Source organism: Chlorocebus sabaeus, chromosome 12, assembly GCF_047675955.1.
Source record: "Chlorocebus sabaeus isolate Y175 chromosome 12, mChlSab1.0.hap1, whole genome shotgun sequence".
Classification (NCBI taxonomy): domain Eukaryota; kingdom Metazoa; phylum Chordata; class Mammalia; order Primates; family Cercopithecidae; genus Chlorocebus; species Chlorocebus sabaeus.
The window spans coordinates 62,974,018-62,995,036 of NC_132915.1; the positions used below are offsets into that span (position 1 = coordinate 62,974,018).

A 21,019-nucleotide genomic window follows, 5' to 3' on the forward strand; every position below is an offset into this window, starting at 1 on the left:
GTGCTCACTTAAACCCAGGAGGTGGAGTTCACAGGTGAGATAGTGCCATTGCATTCCATCCTGGGCAACAGAGCAAGACTCTGTCTATAAAAAAAGAAAAAGAAAAAGAAACTGGATGATGGACATATTGGGATTCAGTGTTCTATTTTTTCTTCTTTTGCATATGTTTGAATTTTCACAAGAAAACAGAATTTTTTGTTTTGTTTTGTTTTGAGACACGGTCTTGCTCTATCACCGAGACTGGAGTGCAGTGGTGTGAGCACAGCTCACTGCAGCCTCAACCTCCTGGGCTGAAGCCATCCTCCCACTTCAGCCAATAGTAGCTGGAACTACAGGTGCATACCACCATGCCTGGCTAATTTTTGTAGAGCCAGGGTCTCACCATGTTGCCTAGGCTAGCCTCGAACTCCTGGACTCAAGCAATCTGCCTGCCTTGGCCTCCCAAAATGCCAGGATTACAGGCATGAGCCACTGTGCTCATCAAAAATGAAAAATGTTAATTTAAAAAATTTTTTTTTATTTTTGAGACAGAGTCTCGCTGTGTCACCCAGGCTGGAGTACAGTGGCACAATCTTGGCTCACTGCAACCTCTGCCTCCTGGGTTCAAGCAATTCTCCTACCTCAGCCTTTAGAATAGCTGGGATTATAGGCACCTGCCATGACGCCCAGCTAATTTTTGTATTTTTAGTAGAGATAGGGTTTAGCCATGTTGGCCAGGCTGGTCTTGAACTCCTGACCTCAGGCGATCCACCTGGCTTGGACTCCAAAGTGCTGGGATTACAGGTGTGAGCCACTGTGCCTGGCCTAATGCATCATTTTAATAAGGGTTTTGTGTTAAAATCTTTAGTTGTTGGATATCAATAACCTAATCACATAAAGCTGATCAAACAGGACAGAAAATGTTTAGTCCTTTTTAAAATTGCCCAGGGCTCAAGGATGACTCATATGAACAAAAGGCCCATAGTTTTCAAGTTCAAGGGGCAAAAAGACAGGCATGTTTTCTAAAAAGCTCAGTTTGGGCAGGGTGGAGTGGCTCTCACCTGTAATCCCAGTGCTTTGGGAAGCTTAGGTGGGAGGATCACTTGAGGTCAGGAGTTCAAGACCAGCCTGGGTAACATAGTGAGATCCCCATCTCTACAAAAAATTAAAAAATTAGCTGGGGACAGTAGTGTGTACCTGTAGTCCTAGCTACCTGGATGGCTGCAGCAGGAGGATCACTTGACCTCAGGAGTTTGAGGCTGCAGTGGGCAATACTGCACCACTGCACTCCAGCCTTGGTAACAGAGCAAGACCCTGTCTCTATAAAACAAACAAACAAATAAAGAGTCAAATAAATGAAATGGAAATGGTTAAACTAAAATATCCAACCTATCCTTGATGTTTTTAAATAATGCAAAGCGGTATTTTTATTTATAAGTAATTCCAATTTAGATTTTTATGTATTGTTCAATAAAAAAGTAATATTCAAGAAAATAGGCTGGGTGCAGTGGCTCACGCCTGTAATCCCAGCACTTCGGGAGGCAGAGGTGGGCGGATCACAAGGTCAGGAGATTGAGACCATCCTGGCTACCATGCTGAAACCCCATCTCTACTAAAAATACAAAAAATTAGCCAGGCATGGTGGCGGGCGCCTATAGTCCCAGCTACTCGGGAGGCTGAGGCAGAATGGCGTGAACCCGGGAGGCGGAGCTTGCAGTGAGCCAAGATCGCGCCACTGCACTCCAGCCTGGGCGACAGTGTGAGACTCCATCTCGAAAAAAAAAAAAAAGAAAGTATTTATTCCTTTACCACTGAGGTAACCAACAGAATAGCAACAATCTGCCTTCATAGTCAAGGAACAATCTATTCCTCTCAGAATTAAAAGAAGAAAACAGTATTATATGCTCTGTGATCTCCTAGACCAAACAAAATGTTTCCAGAAATATTATAAAAATTCGCTGATATATTTCAAATTATTAAAGATATTTTTACTGTTTAAACTGAGTCTTCTATTTTTATGGAGTAAAGAACTGATTATGAGATCTTCTGAAACCTTAGCCAATGTAAGACCAGATACAAATACTTTATCTTAAGGTATGAATAACAGTATTTTTAAAAAGAAAATATGGCTCAAGAATGAATTTTATTTTCCCATAACTAACATACATAACATTTAAAATAAAACAAGGAATACTTTTTTTTTTTTTTTTACAAGAACATATTTCCTACTATACCATTGTTAGTAGTAGGGATTACTTGTTATTTCACCTCTTAGGGACCTTATTTCAAACTCTAACTCAAAGCACTAGGTGAAAATAACTTATTGTCACCCTGACTCTCAAACTCTAATCTCCACCTACAATGTCTTACTGTTTGTAACCACCAAAATTGTTTTTTCCAGGGTTGAAACTGTAGAAAGCACTCAAAATCAGGATCGTATTTCAATGTGTGCAGGTGAACTAACTGCTCCAAAGACCTACTTAATTAAACTACATGCCCTTGTTTTTAACAAAGCATCTTTAAGTCTCCTGGTTGGGTTAAGTGAATTTGATAACCTTAAAAAAGTTCTGTGGATTGTGTAATTTTTTTCTCTATTGTAGAAGGGTTAACTATTTTACTTTCACGGATGTACTAGATGTATCATGTTACGCTATAATAAATAACAGAAACAAGTCTGCTACAGATCCTGGCAAGTCGCAGCTGTTTTGATGTACATGAACAATATCATCTTTCTCCCACCTAGAAAGTTCCCAATTTCTCATTAATTTTCCCACATCCAGGTATTCCTATTATTGATGCAAAAGCTGTTCATGATAATTTCTATTATATTCATTTACTGTAAATAAAGAGTAGATGCTGTCTGCTGGACATGAAGGAGAGGCCTGCCCTTGCCTAAGGCTACTTTCCCTCAAAAGAAAGAAAGATAAAATTTATTACCTGATACAAGAATGAGGGATTCCATAGTTATACCCTGAAACATGAGAGATTCTTTGAATAATGGGAATATCACAATCCCCCAGTATTGGAGAAAAGTAATTTGGTGAAAAGAGTGAAGTGCTGATTTCTGTTTGCACAAAGGAATCACCAGCTGTGGCATTCATAATTCCTGTTTTTGTATGGTACTGGGAATCATCTGGTAGCGTGTGCTCTAGCACTTTTAGGTAAGTGGACTTCTGTTCATATGCAGAGAAATCTGATAAACTGCACATTTCAAACCCATCATTGCTGGCATTTGTGTCTTTATTGTCAGCAGGAGAATCAAAATTCAGTTGTCTGCGAGGGCCAGATCTTAATTCCTGAGACTTGATGCGCAGGCTGCTTGTCTGAAGATGACGCTCTGGGATACTGACTGCTTTATCTTCTTCTTGCATAATCTTAATAATTTTGATAAGTTGGAAGAGACGTTTGCGGTCGTTCATGTCATGGACTCCTAATTTGGAGTAGTCTTTCATTGTAATCTTGGCTAATTCATCTATTTTCTGAAGGCCAAGGGCAGTGAAATGAGAATAATACTGTGCAAGTTCAGCTTCACAAAGACATTCATATAACCAGGATGCCATTTTGGTGAATAGGTTTCTATAAACTCTGAAGAGAGAAAGAAAAGCCATTCGCTTGAAATAGAGTATATGCAATACAATTATTTATTTTAAAAAATGAAAACCACAAAACCACAACATGCAAAAAATGTTTTATCTGTCAAGTTCTCAACAAACATATTTTTCTTGTGAAATTATTGATTAAATAGCATAGTGCATGAACAAAGATGCTTTGTATTGCACATGAAGAATTTGTGGTAACACATAATTTATTTGCTTAATAAAAAGAGACGTTCCATTATATATATATACACACACAGATACACAAATGAACACGTACATAACACATAACTTACTTATTTCTAGGGAGTTCCTTCCAACCTTGCAATGTCTACTTAACACATGCCACAACTATTGAAACCTTGTTCCCAACAACTGATTGTAGCAGGACTAATTTTAGATGCTCAACTTAATGTCAAAGCATGCTGCACAACTGTTTCCCATGAATAATGAGCAGGGCCTAAGAACTCTTTCAGAATGAAAAGTAGAATTAAATGGCATACCACAGAGGATTATAAACTAATGTAACTCAAAGGAAGATAGCATTTGTATTTGCTGAGTACTGGCAAAAGTTAGTTAAATAGAAGTAAAGACATCATCAATTTGGCATCAACCAATTCAGGATTTCAGATCATTCCAAAAGGTGGTCATCGATTTCTATCTGTACAGAATATGAATCAAATAATTTACCCAGGAAATTAATACTAAGGTCAAGATTTTAAATAGTTGTACATTTAAATGTTTTTTAAATTTTTTAACATCGAGATACTTAATTGAATACTAACACATAATGTGGTAAAAACACATAATCCTGGTCTATTATTAAAGTCAGGATCCCGAGCTCTCTATATGGCTGTTAATCAAGTTCATGAGAATATCCAAAAGTAAATACACTACATTTTCTTTTTTAAAATGGTTTTATAATTCAGAGTTTTCAAAAATTCAGTTAGGTAACTAGTGGTAAAACTTTCCTGTTTTCACTTTAATTTATATTTGATCTTCTATCTAGCAGAAATAGAGAAAAAGTAGAGGGTAAGGTAACAAAGATAATCAAAGAAACTTGAATAATTAGCTTTGGGGGAAATACTACTTAGGCTAAAAGGCTAAATGGGCTAAGTAACACATCCTAAACTAATCCTGGCCTTTTCTATTTGTGGTAGATTTGGTTTTTGTTTTGTTTTGTTTTTTTGAGATGGAGTCTCGCTCTGTTGCCCAGGCTGTAGTGCAGTGGTGGTATCTTGGGTCACTGCAACTTCTACCTCCAGGTTCAAGCAATTCTCCTGCCTCAGCCTCCTGAGTAGCTGGGATTTACAGGTGCGTGCCACCACGCTCGGCTATTTTTTTTTGTATTTTTAGTAGAGAGGAGGTTTCACCATGTTGGCCAGGCTCGTCTTGAACTCCTGACCTCGAGTGATCCACCCACCTCGGGCTCCCAAAGTGCTGGGGGTTACAGGCATAAGCCACCATGCCCAGCCCAGTTTAGACACTTTAAAATATATAGATACCTGAGCCCCATCCCAGATCTATAGAAAACCACAAAACAACCAGAAATAACTCCCAGGTTTTACGAAGGGCAGACATAAGAACTTCGGAAAAGTTCCCTAGGTAATTATGATTGTCTGCCGCTGATTTATATCTATCAAAATTACAAATGCAAATGCACTGATCCAGCAATTCCACCTCTAGGAACTTATCCTTATCCTTCAGATAATACATACAAGTACAAAATGACATAAGTGTAATGACATACATTACAGTACTGCTTGTAATAGCAAAGTCATGGAATAGAGACTGGTTAAATAATGATAGTCCATTTAATGAAAAAATGCTATGAGACAATTACAAGGAGTAAGTAAACTGTAAAATATTATTTACAAAAGAAAGCTATCCAACATATTGTTACTAAAGCAAGGTACAGAACAGTTTATAAAACAGAGAGATAAATGATATATAATAAATCTACATATTTGCTTATCAGACAAAAAATATCACTGAAGGATGCATAATAATAGAGGTCTTGAAAGGGTGAGGGGAAGTAGGTAGTAGAGGGTGATTATGGGAAGGAAACTACTGTATGCTTGTAAATGCTGGTAGTTATTACTACCTTTCCTATTGTCATTTCTATTTCACTGGTGTCTCTATCACCCAGGGCAAGACCTAAAACAGTTTATTTTGGCCGGGCGCGGTGGCTCAAGCCTGTAATCCCAGCACTTTGGGAGGCCGAGGCGGGCGGATCATGAGGTCAGGAGATCGAGACCATCCTGGCTAACACGGTGAAACCCCGTCTTTACTAAAAAATACAAAAAACTAACCGGGCGAGGTGGCGGGCGCCTGTAGTCCCAGCTACTCGGGAGGCTGAGGCAGGAGAATGGCGTAAACCCGGGAGGCGGAGCTTGCAGTGAGCTGAGATCCGGCCACTGCACTCCAGCCTGGGCCACAGAGCGAGACTCCGTCTCAAAAAAAAAAAAAAAAAAAAAAAAGTTTATTTTTTAAATTTTGAAACTATGTGACTGTATTTTTTATTTTAAAAATATATTTCTAAATAAAAAAATTATACATATTTCTTTTTTTTTTTTTTTTTTTTTTTTTTTTTTGAGACGGAGTCTCGCTCTGTCGCCCAGGCTGGAGTGCAGTGGCCGGATCTCAGCTCACAGCAAGCTCCGCCTCCCGGGTTTACGCCATTCTCCTGCCTCAGCCTCCCGAGTAGCTGGGACTACAGGCGCCCGCCACCACGCCCGGCTAGTTTTTTGTATTTTTTAGTAGAGACGGGGTTTCACCGTGTTAGCCAGGATGGTCTCGATCTCCTGACCTCGTGATCCACCCGTCTCGGCCTCCCAAAGTGCTGGGATTACAGGCTTGAGCCACCGCGCCCGGCCTATACATATTTCTAATTCCACCTCCCTTCCTCCCTCTCGGTCTCCCTAAATTGACCTGATACAATTGTTTCTTAAGATTTTGATGGCTTTCTAGCCTTTTAAAAAATTGTATATAACACTGTACTCATAACTATATTGCAATCTATGTTTTAATTTAACATAAACATTCTCATATGCTATTTGTTACAGGCATAAAAAACAATTCATACTATCATAAATATTTGTTGACTCGCTTAATTATCCCAGGGACATGTGACTTCTCTCTAAACTCCTGCAGAGTTTTGGTGATAAAACTGATAGGGCATTTATGATATACATACTCATTTTTTAAAAATTTATTGCCAGTCTTGTTCCAGAGATAATATAAGATGGTTCTGCCTTGTACTACTGTGTGAATTATTAAAGACAAAAGCAATATGATCCCACTCAGTCAAGTACTGTGCTAGATAGGTGCGCAACAAATTTTTTTTTTTTTTTTTTTTGAGAGGGAGTCTTGCTGTCGCCCAGGCTGGAGTGCAGTGGCCAGATCTCAGTTCACTGCAAGCTCCACCTCCCGGGTTTACGCCATTCTCCTGCCTCAGCCTCCTGAGTAGCTGGGACTACAGGCGCCCGACACCTCGCCCAGCTAGTTTTTTGTATTTTTTAGTAGAGACGGGGTTTCACTGTGTTCGCCAGGATGATCTCCTGACCTCGTGATCTGCCCGTCTCGGCCTCCCAAAGTGCTGGGATTACAGGCTTGAGCCATCACGCCCGGCCACAACAAATATTTTAAGTGAACAGTATCCGCTTAGATTCTGTTCATTTAAAATATTTAGAAATGGGCCAGGCACAGTGGCTTATGCCTGTAATCCCAGCACTTTGGGAGGCCAAACCTGGCGGATCGCTTGAGGTCAGGAGTTTGAGAACAGCCTGGTCAACATGACGAAACCCCGTCTCTACTAAAAACGCAACAATTACTCAGGCATGGTGGCGCACGCCTGTAATCCCGGCTACTCAGGACGCTGAAGCAGGAGAATCACTTGAATCTAGGAAGCAGAGGGTGCAGTGAGCTGAGATTGTGCCATTGCACTCCAACCTGGGTGAGAGCGTGAGACTCTGTCTTAAAAAAAAAAAAAAAAAAAAATTAGAAATGTTCCATTATCGGCCGGGCGTGGTGGCTCATGCCTATAATCCCAGCACTTTGGGAGGCCAAGGCGGGTGGAACACGAGGTCAGGAGATCGAGACTATCCTGGCCAACATGGTGAAACCCTGTCTCTACTAAAAATACAAAAATTAGCTGGGTGTGGCGGCATGTGCCTGTAATCCCAGCTACTCAGAAGGCTGAGGCACTTGAACCTGGGAGGTGAAGGGTGCAGTAAGCCGAGATTGTGCCACTGCACTCCAGTCTGGCAATAGAGCAAGACTCTATTTAAAAAAAAAAAAAAAAAAAAAAAAAAAAAAAAAGTCCATTATCTCTACTGTTTTGCCCAAGGCAACCAAGTGATTAAAAGATTCCATGACACCTGCTTATGTGGCCATAGAGCCATTTTCTCTGAGTTTCCTAATTCTTTACAAGTACCATCACCCAAATTAATGGCAACATCCTCAGGGTCCTTACAACTTTAAGAAACCGAATATCCACAATATTGTTACCAACTTCACTCTGAACACTTCATATGGTTTAAAAAAGCATTTTATGTAAAAGGCTAATTCCATTATGCCAGCAGATAGTCCACATTCATACTACTTTGATGATCTGATTAAACTAAAATGTACTGAGTTATATTTTATGCCAAGCACTACCTTAGATGCTTTATGTAAAAAATGTTATTCATTGTTAAGTCAGAATTCCATTTTTAAAAACTCGAAGCAAACTCCTAAAGTAAAAATAGTGCTTTCTGGCTGGGCGCAGTGGCTCACGCCTGTAATCCCAGCACTTTGGGAGGCAGAGGCGAGTGGATCACGAAGTCAGGAGTTCGAGACCAGCCTGGCCAGCATGGTGAAACCCCCGTCTCTATTAGAAATACAAAAATTGGCCAGGCGGCTGAGCACGGTGGCTAACGCCTGTAATCCCAGCACTCTGGGAGGTTGAGAAAGGTGGATTGCCTGAGGTCAGGAGTTCAAGACCAGCCTGGCCAACATAGTGAAACGCTGTCTCTACTAAAAATACAAAACAATTAGCTGGGCGTGGTTGGCGGGCACCTGTAATCCCAGCTACTTGGGAGGCTGAGGCAGGAGAATCACTTGAACCCAGGAGGCGGAGGTTGCGGTGAGCCGAGATTGCGCCATTGCACCCCAGCCTGGGCAACAAGAGCAAAACTGTCTCAAAAGAAAAAAAAAAAAAATTGGCCAGGCATGGCAGCACGCGCCTGTGATCCCAGCTACTCTGGAGGCTGAGGTAGGAGAATCACTTGACGCCAGGAGGCAGAGGTTGCAGTGAGCCGAGACCGCACCACTGCACTCCAGCCTGGGCAACAGAGGGAGACTCTGTCTTAAAAAAAAAAAAAAAAGTGCTATTTACTGGTTGTTTTTAGATTGACAATTTCAGTGTAAGTTATAGTAGTACCTGTCCTCCGGTTCAGTAACCAGTCCAAAAATATTAAGTGAAAAATTCCAGAAAGGAACATTTGTAAGACTTAAATTGTGCACCATTCTGAGTAGCACAATTAAAATCTCTCACAATACCAGCTCCTGCTTCCTGGAATGTGAATCATTCCACTGTCCAGCCTATCCACACTGCATAAACTGCCCACTCATCAGTCACTTAGCAGCCATTCTGGTTACCAGATCAACTGTAGGGTATTACAATGCTTGTGTTTACGTAACCCTTATTTTACTTAAATAATGGCCCCAACGCAAAAGAGTAGTAATGTTGGCAATTCAGACATGCCAAAGAGAAGCCACAGTGCTTCCTTTAAGTGAAAGAATGAAAGTTCTAGACTTAGGAAAAAAGCATAACCTATAATAGGGGTTGGTACTATCCATGGTTTCAGGCATCCATCTTGGAACATCCTCCTCGAATAAGGGGGGATACCACCATACCCTTAAAATCTTAATTTTTTAATTCAAATTGTATTATTGGATTTATTTTTCAGTACTTAGGGGAGCATGGGAGCAAAGGATTGCTTTAAGAATCCTTTCCTCAACATGTAGAAGCCTGATTAGAAAATTAGGGAGAAGAACAAACAAGTCTAAAGCCGGTGGTTTAACAAGATAAATACATGAATAATGCAGCCTGGGCAACATAGTGAGACCCCGCCCCTTAAAAAAAGACATGAATAATGAACATATAGGTAACCCTCAGCTATAAGTTGTAAAACTTACATAGAAATAGGCTATAGAAGAGTAGAATCGTGTCATGGCTCCAGAGCGAGACTCTCGTCTCAGCGCCAGCCCAGCCCAACCCAGCCCGACCCAGCCCTCACAGGTCCACCGTGGTGCATGCAAACCACCTCCCAACCATGCGCTCCCTCCCGCTCCTCAGCTCCTTCTGCCTCCTGGCGGTGGCCTTGGCAACCGAGGTGAAGAAACCTGCAGCTACAGCAGCTCCTGGCACCGTGGAGAATCTGAACCCTAAGGCAGCCACGCTGGCCAAACGCAGCGCCGACCCAGCCTTCAGCCTGTACCAGGCCATGGCCAAGGACCAGGCGGTGGAGAACATCTTAGTGTCGCCCGTTGTGGTGGCCTCGTCGCTAGGGCTTGTGTCGCTGGGCGGCCAGGCGACCACGGTGTCGCAGGCCAAGGCAGTGCTGAGCACCAAGCAGCTGCGCGACGAGGAGGTGCACGCCGCCGGCGAGGGCTGCGCTCACTCAGCAACTCCACCGCGCGAAACGTGACTTGGAAGTTGGGCAGCCGCCTGTAGGGACCCAGCTCAGTGAGCTTCGCTGATGACTTCGTGCGCAGCAGCAAGCAGCTCTACAACTGCGAGCACTCCAAGATCAACTTCCGCGACAAGCGCAGCGCGCTGCAGTCCATCAACGAGTGGGCCACGCAGACCACCTACGGCAAGCTGCTTGAGGTCACCAAGGACGTGGACTGCACGGACGGCGCCCTACTTGTCAACGCCATGTTCTTCAAGTCACACGGGAATGAGAAATTCTACCACAAGATGGTGGACAACCGTGGCTTCATGATGACTCGGTCCTATACCGTGGTTGTCATGACGATGCACCAGAAAGACCTCTACAACTACTATGACAATGAGAAGGAAAAGCTGCAAATCATGGAGATGCCCCAGCCCACAAGCTCTCTAGCCTCATCACCTTCATGCCCCACCACGTGGAGCCCCTCGAGGCCTTGAAAAGCTGCTAACCAAAGAGCAGCTGAAGATCTGGATAGGGAAGATGCAGAAGGCTGTCGCCATCTCCCTGCCCAAGGGTGTGGTGGAGGTTTCCATGACCTGCAGAAACACCTGTCTGGGCTTGGCCTGACTGAGGCCATTGACAAGAACAAGGCAAACTTGTCACACATGCCACGCAAGAAGGATCTGTACCTGGCCAGCGTGTTCCATGCCACCGCCTTTGAGTTGGACACAAATGGCAACCCCTTTGACCAGGACATCTATGGGCACGAGGAGCTGCGCAGCCCCAAGCTGTTCTACTCTGACCACCCCTTCGTCTTCCTGGTGTGGGACACCCAGAGCGGCTCCCTGCTGTTCACTGGTCGCCCAGTCCAGCCTAAGGTTGACAAGATGTGAGATGAGTTGTAGGGCCTCAGGGTGCACACAGGATAGCAGGAGGCAGCTGAAGGCTTCTGAGACACATGGGTGCTACTGGGGTTGCGGGGGAGGTGAGGTACAAGCCTTGGATACTCTATAGGGTGGGGGTGGAAAAACAAACCAGGGTTCCCGTGTGCTTGAATGGACCTTCCCAGCTAGAATTTATTCCACTTGGACATGGGCCCCAAATACCATGATGCTGAGCCCAGAAACTCCACATCCTGTGGGACCTGGGCCATAGTCATCCTGCCTGCCCTCAAAGTCCCAGATCAAGCCTGCCTCAATCAGCGTTCATATTTATAGCCAAGTACCTTCTCAACTGTGAGACCAAATTGAGCTGGGGGTGTCAGCCAGCCCTCTTCTTGTGACACTAAAACACCTCAGCCGCCTCCCCAGCTCTATCGCAGTCTCTCCCAACTACAAAACTAGGTGCTGCAGCCCCTGGGACCAGGCATCCCCAGAATCACCTGGCCCCAGTGAGGCAGATCAAGAAAGAGATCACAGAACGGGCTTCTGGGCAGACTCTGGTCAAGAATGGTGCCATGGGGATGAACTTTTTGTTTTTGTTTCTTTCTTTTTTAGTTTTTCAAAGATGGGGAGGGAAGGGGGAACATGAGCCTTTGTTGCTATCAAACCAAGAACTTATTTGTACAATTTTTTTTTTCAATAAAATGTTAACAACAACAACAACAACAACAACAACAAGAAAATAAACAGGCTATAACCAGCTGGGCACAGTGGCTCGTGTCTGTAATCCCAGCACTTTGGGAGGCAGAGGCAAGCGGATCACCTGAGGTCAGGAGTTCGAGACCAGCCTGGCCAACATGGTGAAACCTCATCTCTACTAAAATACAAAAATTAGCTGGGCATGGTGGTGGGCACCTGTAATCCCAGTTACTCAGGAGGCTAAGGCAGGATAATCTCTTGAATCCAGGAGGCGGAAGTTGTAGTAAGCCAAGATTGCGCCATTGCACTCCAGCCTGGGTGACAAAAATCAAACTCCTTCTCAAAAAAAAAAAAAAAAAAGGAAAAAAAGGAAAAGGCTATAACCTACAAATGGCTACAGATCTCCCTTGGGAAGGAGGGGGAAAGGGAAGGACCTAAAGTAATTTTTCTCTTTCTACAAATTTAAGTATGTTTGAGCTCAAGTTGCCAAAATGTTGCTGAAATGAGCTTTATTTTACCTGTACCCCAGGATTTTTGCTCTAGATCTCTTTAGACAGGCTTACCAGGATAATGACCCTTCTCCATGTACTTAGCTATATCTGCATCGTTCAAATGTGTGCTTTTATTTTTATGCACTGTTTTCTTTGTAGCTACATATTGTAATGTAAGACCTCCCTCCATCCTTCTTAGAAATAGATTAGCTATAATTATTGACATGTCACTAGATTTAAAGGTAACTAACACTAAAGCATTGGTGTAACATATCATAGACATCCAATAAACATAGGCCCTTAAACTACAACTGCCACCAAACACATTCTTATTCTGTAGGGAGGGAGATGGAATTGAACAGGGAGCAAAATACCTACATGGTTTATTTTTTCTATTTTAAGATGTTAAATAAGATTTTTATTTCAAATATCTGTTAGTAGACTACCAAAGCGTTTGTGCAGTAGTAACCATTATAGCAGATTACTAGATTAGGAGGCAAAAAAACCGAGGACTCAGTCAGGCTCTGCTAAGAACCAGGTGTGATACATGGTCAGATTATTTAACATCTATGGGTCTCTGCTTCTTCAAGTTTAAAATTGAAATAATTTATACAGGCATTGACAGTAAAATTAGATATGTTAAAGTACTCTCTACAAGTGTACTGATTATACATTTACAGGAGACAGTTTCTGTAATGCACCCACTAAGCGTCTGAAACAAAACAGGCACAGTGATCTACCTATAGCATTAAAAAAAAAAAAAAAAAGCTATACATGCATACATATTTTTTTTTTTTTTGAGAACAGGTCTTACTCTGTCACCCAGGCTGGAGTGTAGTGGTGCAATCACGGCTCACTGTAGTCATGAACTCCTGGGCTCAACCAATCCTCCTGCTTCAGTCTCCCAAGTAGCTGGGACTACAGGTGCACAGCACCAAACCTGACTAATTTTTAAAATTGTTTTGTAGAGATGAGGTCTCCCTATGTTGCCCAGGCTGGTCTGGAACTCCTGGGCTCAAGCAATCCTCTTGCCTCAGCTCCCAAAGTGTTGGGACTACAGGCATGAGCCACTGTGCCTGTCCTACATTTTATTTTTGTAAGATTTTTTTAAAAGGAGTCCTACAGCTAGCCAGGTCAATAGAGATAATCTAATCTGTAGCTGATCTAGCCTATAATATTTGGTCCATGAAGGATTATCTTCATATTTTGCAGTCTGGCTTACAAAGTGTTTAAAAAAATTTTTTTTTTTAATTTGTTGTACTGTTTAAAAAATTAGGAGCAACTAAAAATATACAGTTCCTGCTTTTCCTGAAAATTAAAAGATGTAGTTACATCGGGCCTGCAATTAAATAAGGAAGTAGTAGACCAAAACAGAGTAGTGGCTGTCCCTTTTAGAAGGGCATATACCCTTCTAATACACTCCATGGTTCTACCTGCTCCTAGTCCCTTTATACGAACCAACTTTATTCATTTACATTAAGAAACCCAGTACCCACTGGCAGTCACTCCGCATTTCCCCCCAACCCATCTAGCCCTAGACAAACACTAATAATGATCACTTTTTTTTTTTTTTTTTGTAAGAGATGAGGTCTCACCATGTTGCCCAGGCTGGTCTCAAACTCCTGAGCTCAAGTGATCCTCCTGCCTTGGCCTCCTAAAGTGCTAGGACAGGCATGAGACACGGCACCCAGCCTAATAATAACCAATTTTAAAGAAGTTACTAACAAAGTCACTGGGACCGCTGGACTATTCAAAACTGATACAAGGCCAGGCACTGTGGCTCATGCCTATAATCCCAGCACTTTGGGAGGCCAAGGCGGTTGGATCCCTTGAGTCCAAGAGTTTGAGACCAGCCTGGGCAACAAGGTGAAACTCTGTCTCTACAAAAAATACAAAAATTAGCTAGGTGTAGTGATGTATGCCTTAGTCGCAGTTACTTGGGAGGCTGACACTGGGGAGCACTGCTTGAGCCTGGGAGGCGGAGGTTGCACTGAGCCGAGATTGCACCACTGCACTCCAGCCTGGGCAACAGAGTGAGACTCCGTCTCCAAAAAACAAATTAAAGAAACTGATACTAAAGAAAGTCAGCATTTTCAATCAATTTTATTATTAAAACATTTCTGTACCCCATATTAGGCATAAAGTCACTAAGAACACAAGAAATTCAGTATTATCAGTGAGAGATTAAAGGGTGAAAAATACAGTATACACTTTTCCCCCATAAGAGAACTTATTATTTCAAACTCTAGGGATTCTTCTATCTATAGACTACTGATCTCAACAGAAGACAGATGATACTAGACAACTGCTTAAAACAGCTGCTGCAAAGGAATTAGAATATATGATACTTAATAGAATTCTTAAGGCAAGATGTGAATTTGGGGATATAAATCATGTAAATTATACCCATTTTTAAAAAGTAGTTTTCAAGAAATTGTTTCTGTTTTGAACTGAAAGAAAAAATAGTTTCAAGTTTGTTTATGGTTAAGTAGCTAATGCTTTGCAATTACTACAATTCCCCTCAAGAGCCCTACAATGAGTTTACTACGTTTTTACATTTGGTGAAAAGCATGAGCAATCACCTAAAAATAAACATAACAAAATTTTAGAACCTAGTTATCTTAAACCAGTGCAAGTATTACTTTCTCTAAATATAGAGGTTTAATTTTGAAAGACTTCTCAGTAACAGGTGGTAACCAATGTTGGGTTTAAATTCAGTGCTTTATTTTTAAAATCTTGGTCTGACCAAACTGCAGGAAGTTGTCGTTTTCAGATTTTTGTCACATTGCAGTCATAAAACACTTTCAACAAAATATATTTCACGTGTTCAATCAGAAAAATAACTGTTACAATCAGTTTTCGCAAATTACCAAGATGACAGAGATTCTTTCAGTCCCTTTGGGAACTGTCGCCACCATGGGACCAGGAATTATTTCCAAAGGAGTGACATCCAGAAAGCAAAGAATGACTAAAACAGTAATTTCATTCACTGTAATCAAAATTATTAACATGTAATTAATTGTGCTACCTGAATAATCTTCCAAGACTTTTTGTGATAGATGGCAATTAGTATCATCTCCCTTTTTACAAATAAAGAAACTGAGGCACAGATAATTTAATTTATTCAAAACCATGATATAAATTTGTTTTAGAAAGTGATCTGATAGCCATATATTGGCTACATAATTCTATACCACTAGTTTTATCTAATCAAATCTCACATAAGCAAGTGGCTAACTTAAAAGACTGTAATAGACGCAGTACTACCCCTCATTGCTGGTGAAATCTCAATTAGTCTCTTTGGTCTGGATGTTATGCAATATTATTAAGTGGGTTACTTCCAGAATCCCAGTGTAACTTTAGTTCGCCTCGTAGTAAAACAATCTCATGGCTATGTCTTGCAGCAAAAACAGCAGGAATCACTATAAAAATGTCTCCACAGTTGAGCATCTGAACTTGTCAATAACAGAATTCATTATACCTCCTGACAAAATCTGCCCCTCCACTTCTCTTCTTTGGAAGCGGGGTGAAAATACCATTCATGCAGTCCCTCAGAACTAAATGAGAAAGCATCCTAGAGGCCTTCTTCTCCCTTAATCCCAAACCTAATCAACAGATCCAGACAATTTAATCTCCCAAATAATTGCCAAATTTCTCCTCTCCTATCCTCATTCCTACCACCACTGCTCTGGCTATTCAGTCCCGTATCTTCCACCTATTCATTACATATCTCATACCTGTTCTCCTGGCCTCCAGTTATGCCCCCCATCAAACCATCTTCCAGACTGTAGAGACAGATCACTCTTTTGAAAGCAGTAATAGCAATGCTGCTCCCTTATTTAAAACCCTTCAGTGGCATCTAATCACCTACACAGAGTACAAAGTCCAAACTCCTAAGGATGTCCCACAAATCCTTCTATAATCTAGCCCCTTCCTCGCTCTCCAGTTTAGTCAACTTCTTAGACCATTTTATTTCTCTGTGCATTCATTCACGTTATGCTCTTAAGCAGCCTTCTCCACTATCATCAAACTTCCCTTTACCTGCCTACCTCTTACTGATTATAACAACAAATGAGGTCTTTTCTGGTCTCCCCCAATATGATCAGATGTCCCTTCCGTGTCTGCATCATACCTTTAGCATATCTCTATTATTACAGTTAATTATGTTAATAATTATTACATGATAATTATTTAACTATGTCTATTTCCCCTAATAAAGTATAGTCTCTTTGCGGTCAAGGAATGTGCTTGCCCAGGCAGAGCGGCTCACACCTGTAATCCCAGCACTTTGGGAGACTGAGGCAGAAAGATCACTTGAGCCCAGGAGTTTAAGACCAGCCTGGGCAACATATGGAGACCCCATCTCTATAAATAAGTAAATATATAAAAATTAATGGGGCATGGGGCATGGTGGCACACACCTGTGGTCCCAGTTACTTGGGAGGCTGAGGTGGGAGGATCACTTGAGCCCAGGAGGTTGAGGGTACAGTAAACCATGATGACACCACTGCACGCCTGGGCGATAGGGTGAGACTTCATCTCAAAAAAAAAAAAAAAAAGAAAAAAGCAATGTGTCTTATTAGTGTTTTTATATGCGGGTTCTGAAACACTGCCTGGGGCCGGGCACGGTGGCTCATGCCTGTAATCCCAGAACTTTGGGAGGCCAAGGTGGGCGGATCATTTGAGGCCAAAAGTTCAAGACCAGCCTGGTCAACGTGGCGAAACCCCATCTCCACAAAAAATAAAAAAATTAGCTGAGAATGTTGGCACACACTCTATAATCCCAGCTACTCAGGAGGCTGAGACATGGGAATTGCTGGAACCTGGGAGGCAGAGGTTGCAGTGAGCCAAGATTGCACCACTGCACTCCAGCCTGGGCAACAGAGCGAGACTCTATCTCAGAAAAAAAAATAAAAATAAATAAAACAGTGATTGGAAATAATATTCAATAATTGTTTAATAAATAAATATTCCTATACTATATTAAAACTCTATAAAAGCATTTGATATCATTTGTGGTAACAGGTGGTAGAAACTATTTATCAGGGTAATTTGATTACTTAGGAAAATTGTGACAAGAGATGGTGGTGCCGTGAGTCACTGCTCCTGGGCACCAAAATGATGCAAGTTTGTATTACTCAAATGAATTGATATGGACACAGATATGGTCACAGTTCCAAGAGGAACCTTTATTCAATCCTCAAGAAATATTTTTTGAGAGACTTGTATGAGCTGGGCTCTGTTTTATGCACCGGGAATATAAGTGAACAAAACAGACAAGTTCAGCCAGGCGCAGTGGCTCAGGCCTGCCATCCCAACACTTTAGAGGCCGAGGCAGGATTGCTTGAGCCCAGGAGTTTGAGACCAGCCTGGGCAACATAGTGAGACCTCATCTCTACAAATAAACAAAATTAGCTGGGCATGGTGGTACGTGCCTGTGGTCCCAGCTACTTGGGGGGCTGAGGTAGGAGGATTTCTTGGGCCTGGGAGTCTGAGGCTGCAGTGAGCCATGATCACGCCACTGCAGTTCAGTGTGGACAACAGGGTGACAGAGTAAGACCCTGTCTCCAAAAAAAAATCCCAAAAAACAGATAAAGTCACTGCCCTCATGGCACTATTATTTTAATGGGAGGAGATAATTAATAATCAATAAGCAGTAGTTTTAGATGATAATAATCACTACAGAAGAATAAAGCCAGGTGCAGGGCTTACTTTACATTGGATGTTCAGAGAAGGCTTCATTCAGAAGGGAACATTTGAGGTGAAACCTGAAATAACTTGGAGTCACTTATGTAAAAATCAGGAGGAAGAGGGTTCCACGTGAGCACATTAGCCCAAAGGTGGAAATGAGCATGGCATAATCAAGCCATCAAACATGGACAGGTTGGCTGGCATAGTAGGCGAGAAGAAGAATAGTATAAGAGGAAAGAAAGGTAAGGGCCAGATTATGTAAGGTGTACTGGGCCACATAAAAGTGTCCGAATTTTACTTTTAAGTGAAGTAGAAAGTCATTAGAGGATTTTAAGTGGGGAAAGTATATAAAGTTCACTCTCCCAGTTCTGTGAGGAATGGATCACAGCAGGTGGGTAAAAGTGGAAAGAGGGAGATCATTTAGGAAGCTACTGCATTGAACTGACCAAAAAAATGCTGACTTGGAAAAAATGTTTCCTTTCATGAGGGTTAATCAGAATAATGTAAATTAACTGCTAAATTCAGTGTCTGGTATATAAACACTCAACAATATATTATACTATTATTATTAGTTTATACCTACAGAAAACTCTTCTTATTCAACATGATATGAACATCAAAACCCTTGAGACAGTAACTTGGGAGGTATACAATGACCACATACCCAAAGTTTAAGAAGTAGAACTCTATTATTTATTTAACAAAATGTGTTGAGGATCTACACTGTGCAAATTATAAACTGTTTTGCTGAGCCAGTATGGGGAAACTAGATTAACAGATCAGTCATCATAGAATACTAGACCTGGAAGGGATCTAGAAGAGTTCGGCCCCTCACTTTACAAAGGACAAAAGAGCAGCCCAGAGAAAGAAACTGTGGTTCCCCCTAAACTAAAAAGTGATAGGATCATACCTTAGGTTGCCCCAAGGACACACTTTGAATAGCTAAAGATTTTCATTAACAACATAAAACCACAAGTTTTAAATAAAATGCTATCTTAGCAGTACATTAATGTGCTATACTAAGAAAAATGTAATATGTATATAAAGCCCTGGATACAGTGCTTTGTACGGGGTAAACACTCAATAAATGGTTACTACCACTTTCAGCAGCTAAGAAAAAAGTCTGTTTGGTCTTTGGAAGGCTGAGAGCGAGTGGTCTACCTGACATCAACTCCCTGACTTGATGATAGTAAAGCCACAAGAATTTTAATCTAATTCAATTCTTTGATTTTCCAGATGGAAAAAGTGAGGTCTAAAGGGGCTAAATTCAGGAGTTCAAGGCTGCAGTGAGCTATTATCATGCTAGTGCACTACAGCCTGGGTGACAGAGCAAAATCTTTTCTCTAAAAAATAAAGAAAAAGCCAAAATCATAATAATAAAGGGACTAAATGACTTGCAAAGCCACCCACAGTGAATTAGAGACAGAGAGAGAGCCAAAGCCAACCCACATATAGTGGGTTTCCACTATATATCACAGATCTGCAGTTTAGCAATAAGGTAGTGTTTCCAACTTTTATAAAAGGGTAACAAGAACATAGCTGCTGTACTGAACTTTTTCACTCCTTTTATTAAGGCCACCAGTGAGCTATGAATTTGACATAAGGAAGAATCACACCAACAATCAGACCGTCAATATATAATTCATGAGTTAACAACGAAACAGTCTTAGGAACGCAATTCTATCATGGACACCTGATGAATAGATGAGAGTTCACCTGAGCAGCTGTTATATGCACTTCAGTAGAGAGACTACAAAGCCTCTCTACTTGTAGAATACAAATACAAAGAAGATGCTTTAAAACATTTTCCAAAGCACACTTAAAATGTGACAATAGCTGCCGGTCACTAAGAAGCTAAACGGAGATAAACTCTCTCGGCATACAGCAACAGAATGGTTTATTTTAAGCAAAGACTAAAAGGAGTCTAATAAAATTATTGGGAGACCAAGGCTAAAAGCCACAAATGCAGGAAGAGTTGTAGCAACCAATCCAAAAGAGTTTAGCCTTTCACAAAGAGTAGAAAGGCCCGCTGCGGACTGTGGACTTTCAGGTCCTTTTGCATTTAAGATTAGGGTGGCCTTCCCCTAGCCTCGAAATAAAAAATCGTCTCTGAAGCGGAGAGACAACGAGGCAGGGCATGAAGAGGAATCCAATCTATTTCTTGTAAATTAAATTCAACTCAACAAATATTTCCTGAAAATCTACTATATGCAAGACATTGTGAACGATGCTTGCCTTACCTCAAAGGCTTCAAAATTTTATGGGATAAGGGAAGAGAATGGGCTTCCCGGAAGTACACAACCCAAGGCCGAACAGAAGCGCCGTAAGAGAGGTGCCGCACGGTCAGGGTTATCGGTTCAAAAGCAAGAGGACATTGGGACTCAAGAGTTTAGTCTCCCAAAGTGAGAGAAGTGGCATTCAAGATAATTGCTGAAGACAAGACAGAGATATGGAGATGAAAGGTAGGAGAGTAGGTGAACTTTAGGAAGAACCAAGAGAGGCCAACTCCCGGTTCCTTCACAACTGCCAGTTTCCTCCCGCCCTCAGCGGACGTCACGCGCACCCCTGTCGGAGGGCAGGCGCCACGGTTCCGGACCAGACCTACCCCTCCTCTATTCTCCCTGCCCTTTCTCACCTCGGTCCAAACTCCTCGGTCCGCTCTGTCTGAGAAGAGAAGAAGACAGTGCCGTCGGGAGTGAGCCCCAAGGCCCGCAACTTAAGAGCCCTGTCAACCCGGGAGTCACCGGCGGCGGCCAGGCCGCATCTCCATGGCAACGCCACCAAGCGCCAGTTCGAACGCCCGCGCTGTGGCCCGCGCGTCGCCACTCCCGCACCACCCACCAATGGGCATCCAAGGAATCGGTTGACGTTCGTTGACTTTTCCTCTAGAAGACCAATCAGAGGTCTGAAGAAACAGCGGGCGTAGTTCTCAATTTCCGACCTTCAGCCAATCGTTCGGCTTGAGGGAAGATCTCGCGACGTTCTCCGTGTGAGACAGGCACCCTTGAGGCGGGTCGAAGAGC

General features: G+C 42.1%; 1 protein-coding gene and 1 pseudogene across 2 annotated transcripts in view; one reads left to right on the forward strand and one right to left on the reverse strand.

The window, feature by feature from the left end:
* KIF24 (kinesin family member 24) overlaps positions 1–20,978 on the reverse strand; it is a 76,039-nt gene extending 55,061 nt beyond the window's left edge. The window contains exons 1-2 of one of the 2 annotated variants that reach the window (XM_073021728.1): positions 20,632–20,978; positions 2,917–3,564 (exon numbers count right to left, since the gene is read on the reverse strand). In XM_073021728.1, the coding sequence (XP_072877829.1) occupies positions 2,917–3,539 (623 nt within the window). In that variant the 5' untranslated portion in view covers positions 3,540–3,564; positions 20,632–20,978. The remainder of the gene's footprint in view (positions 1–2,916; positions 3,565–20,631) is intronic. The other variant, XM_073021729.1, reaches the window with a different exon arrangement.
* Positions 9,883–11,139, forward strand: LOC103219272 (serpin H1 pseudogene; annotated as a pseudogene).
* Positions 20,979–21,019: the final 41 nt, after the last annotated feature.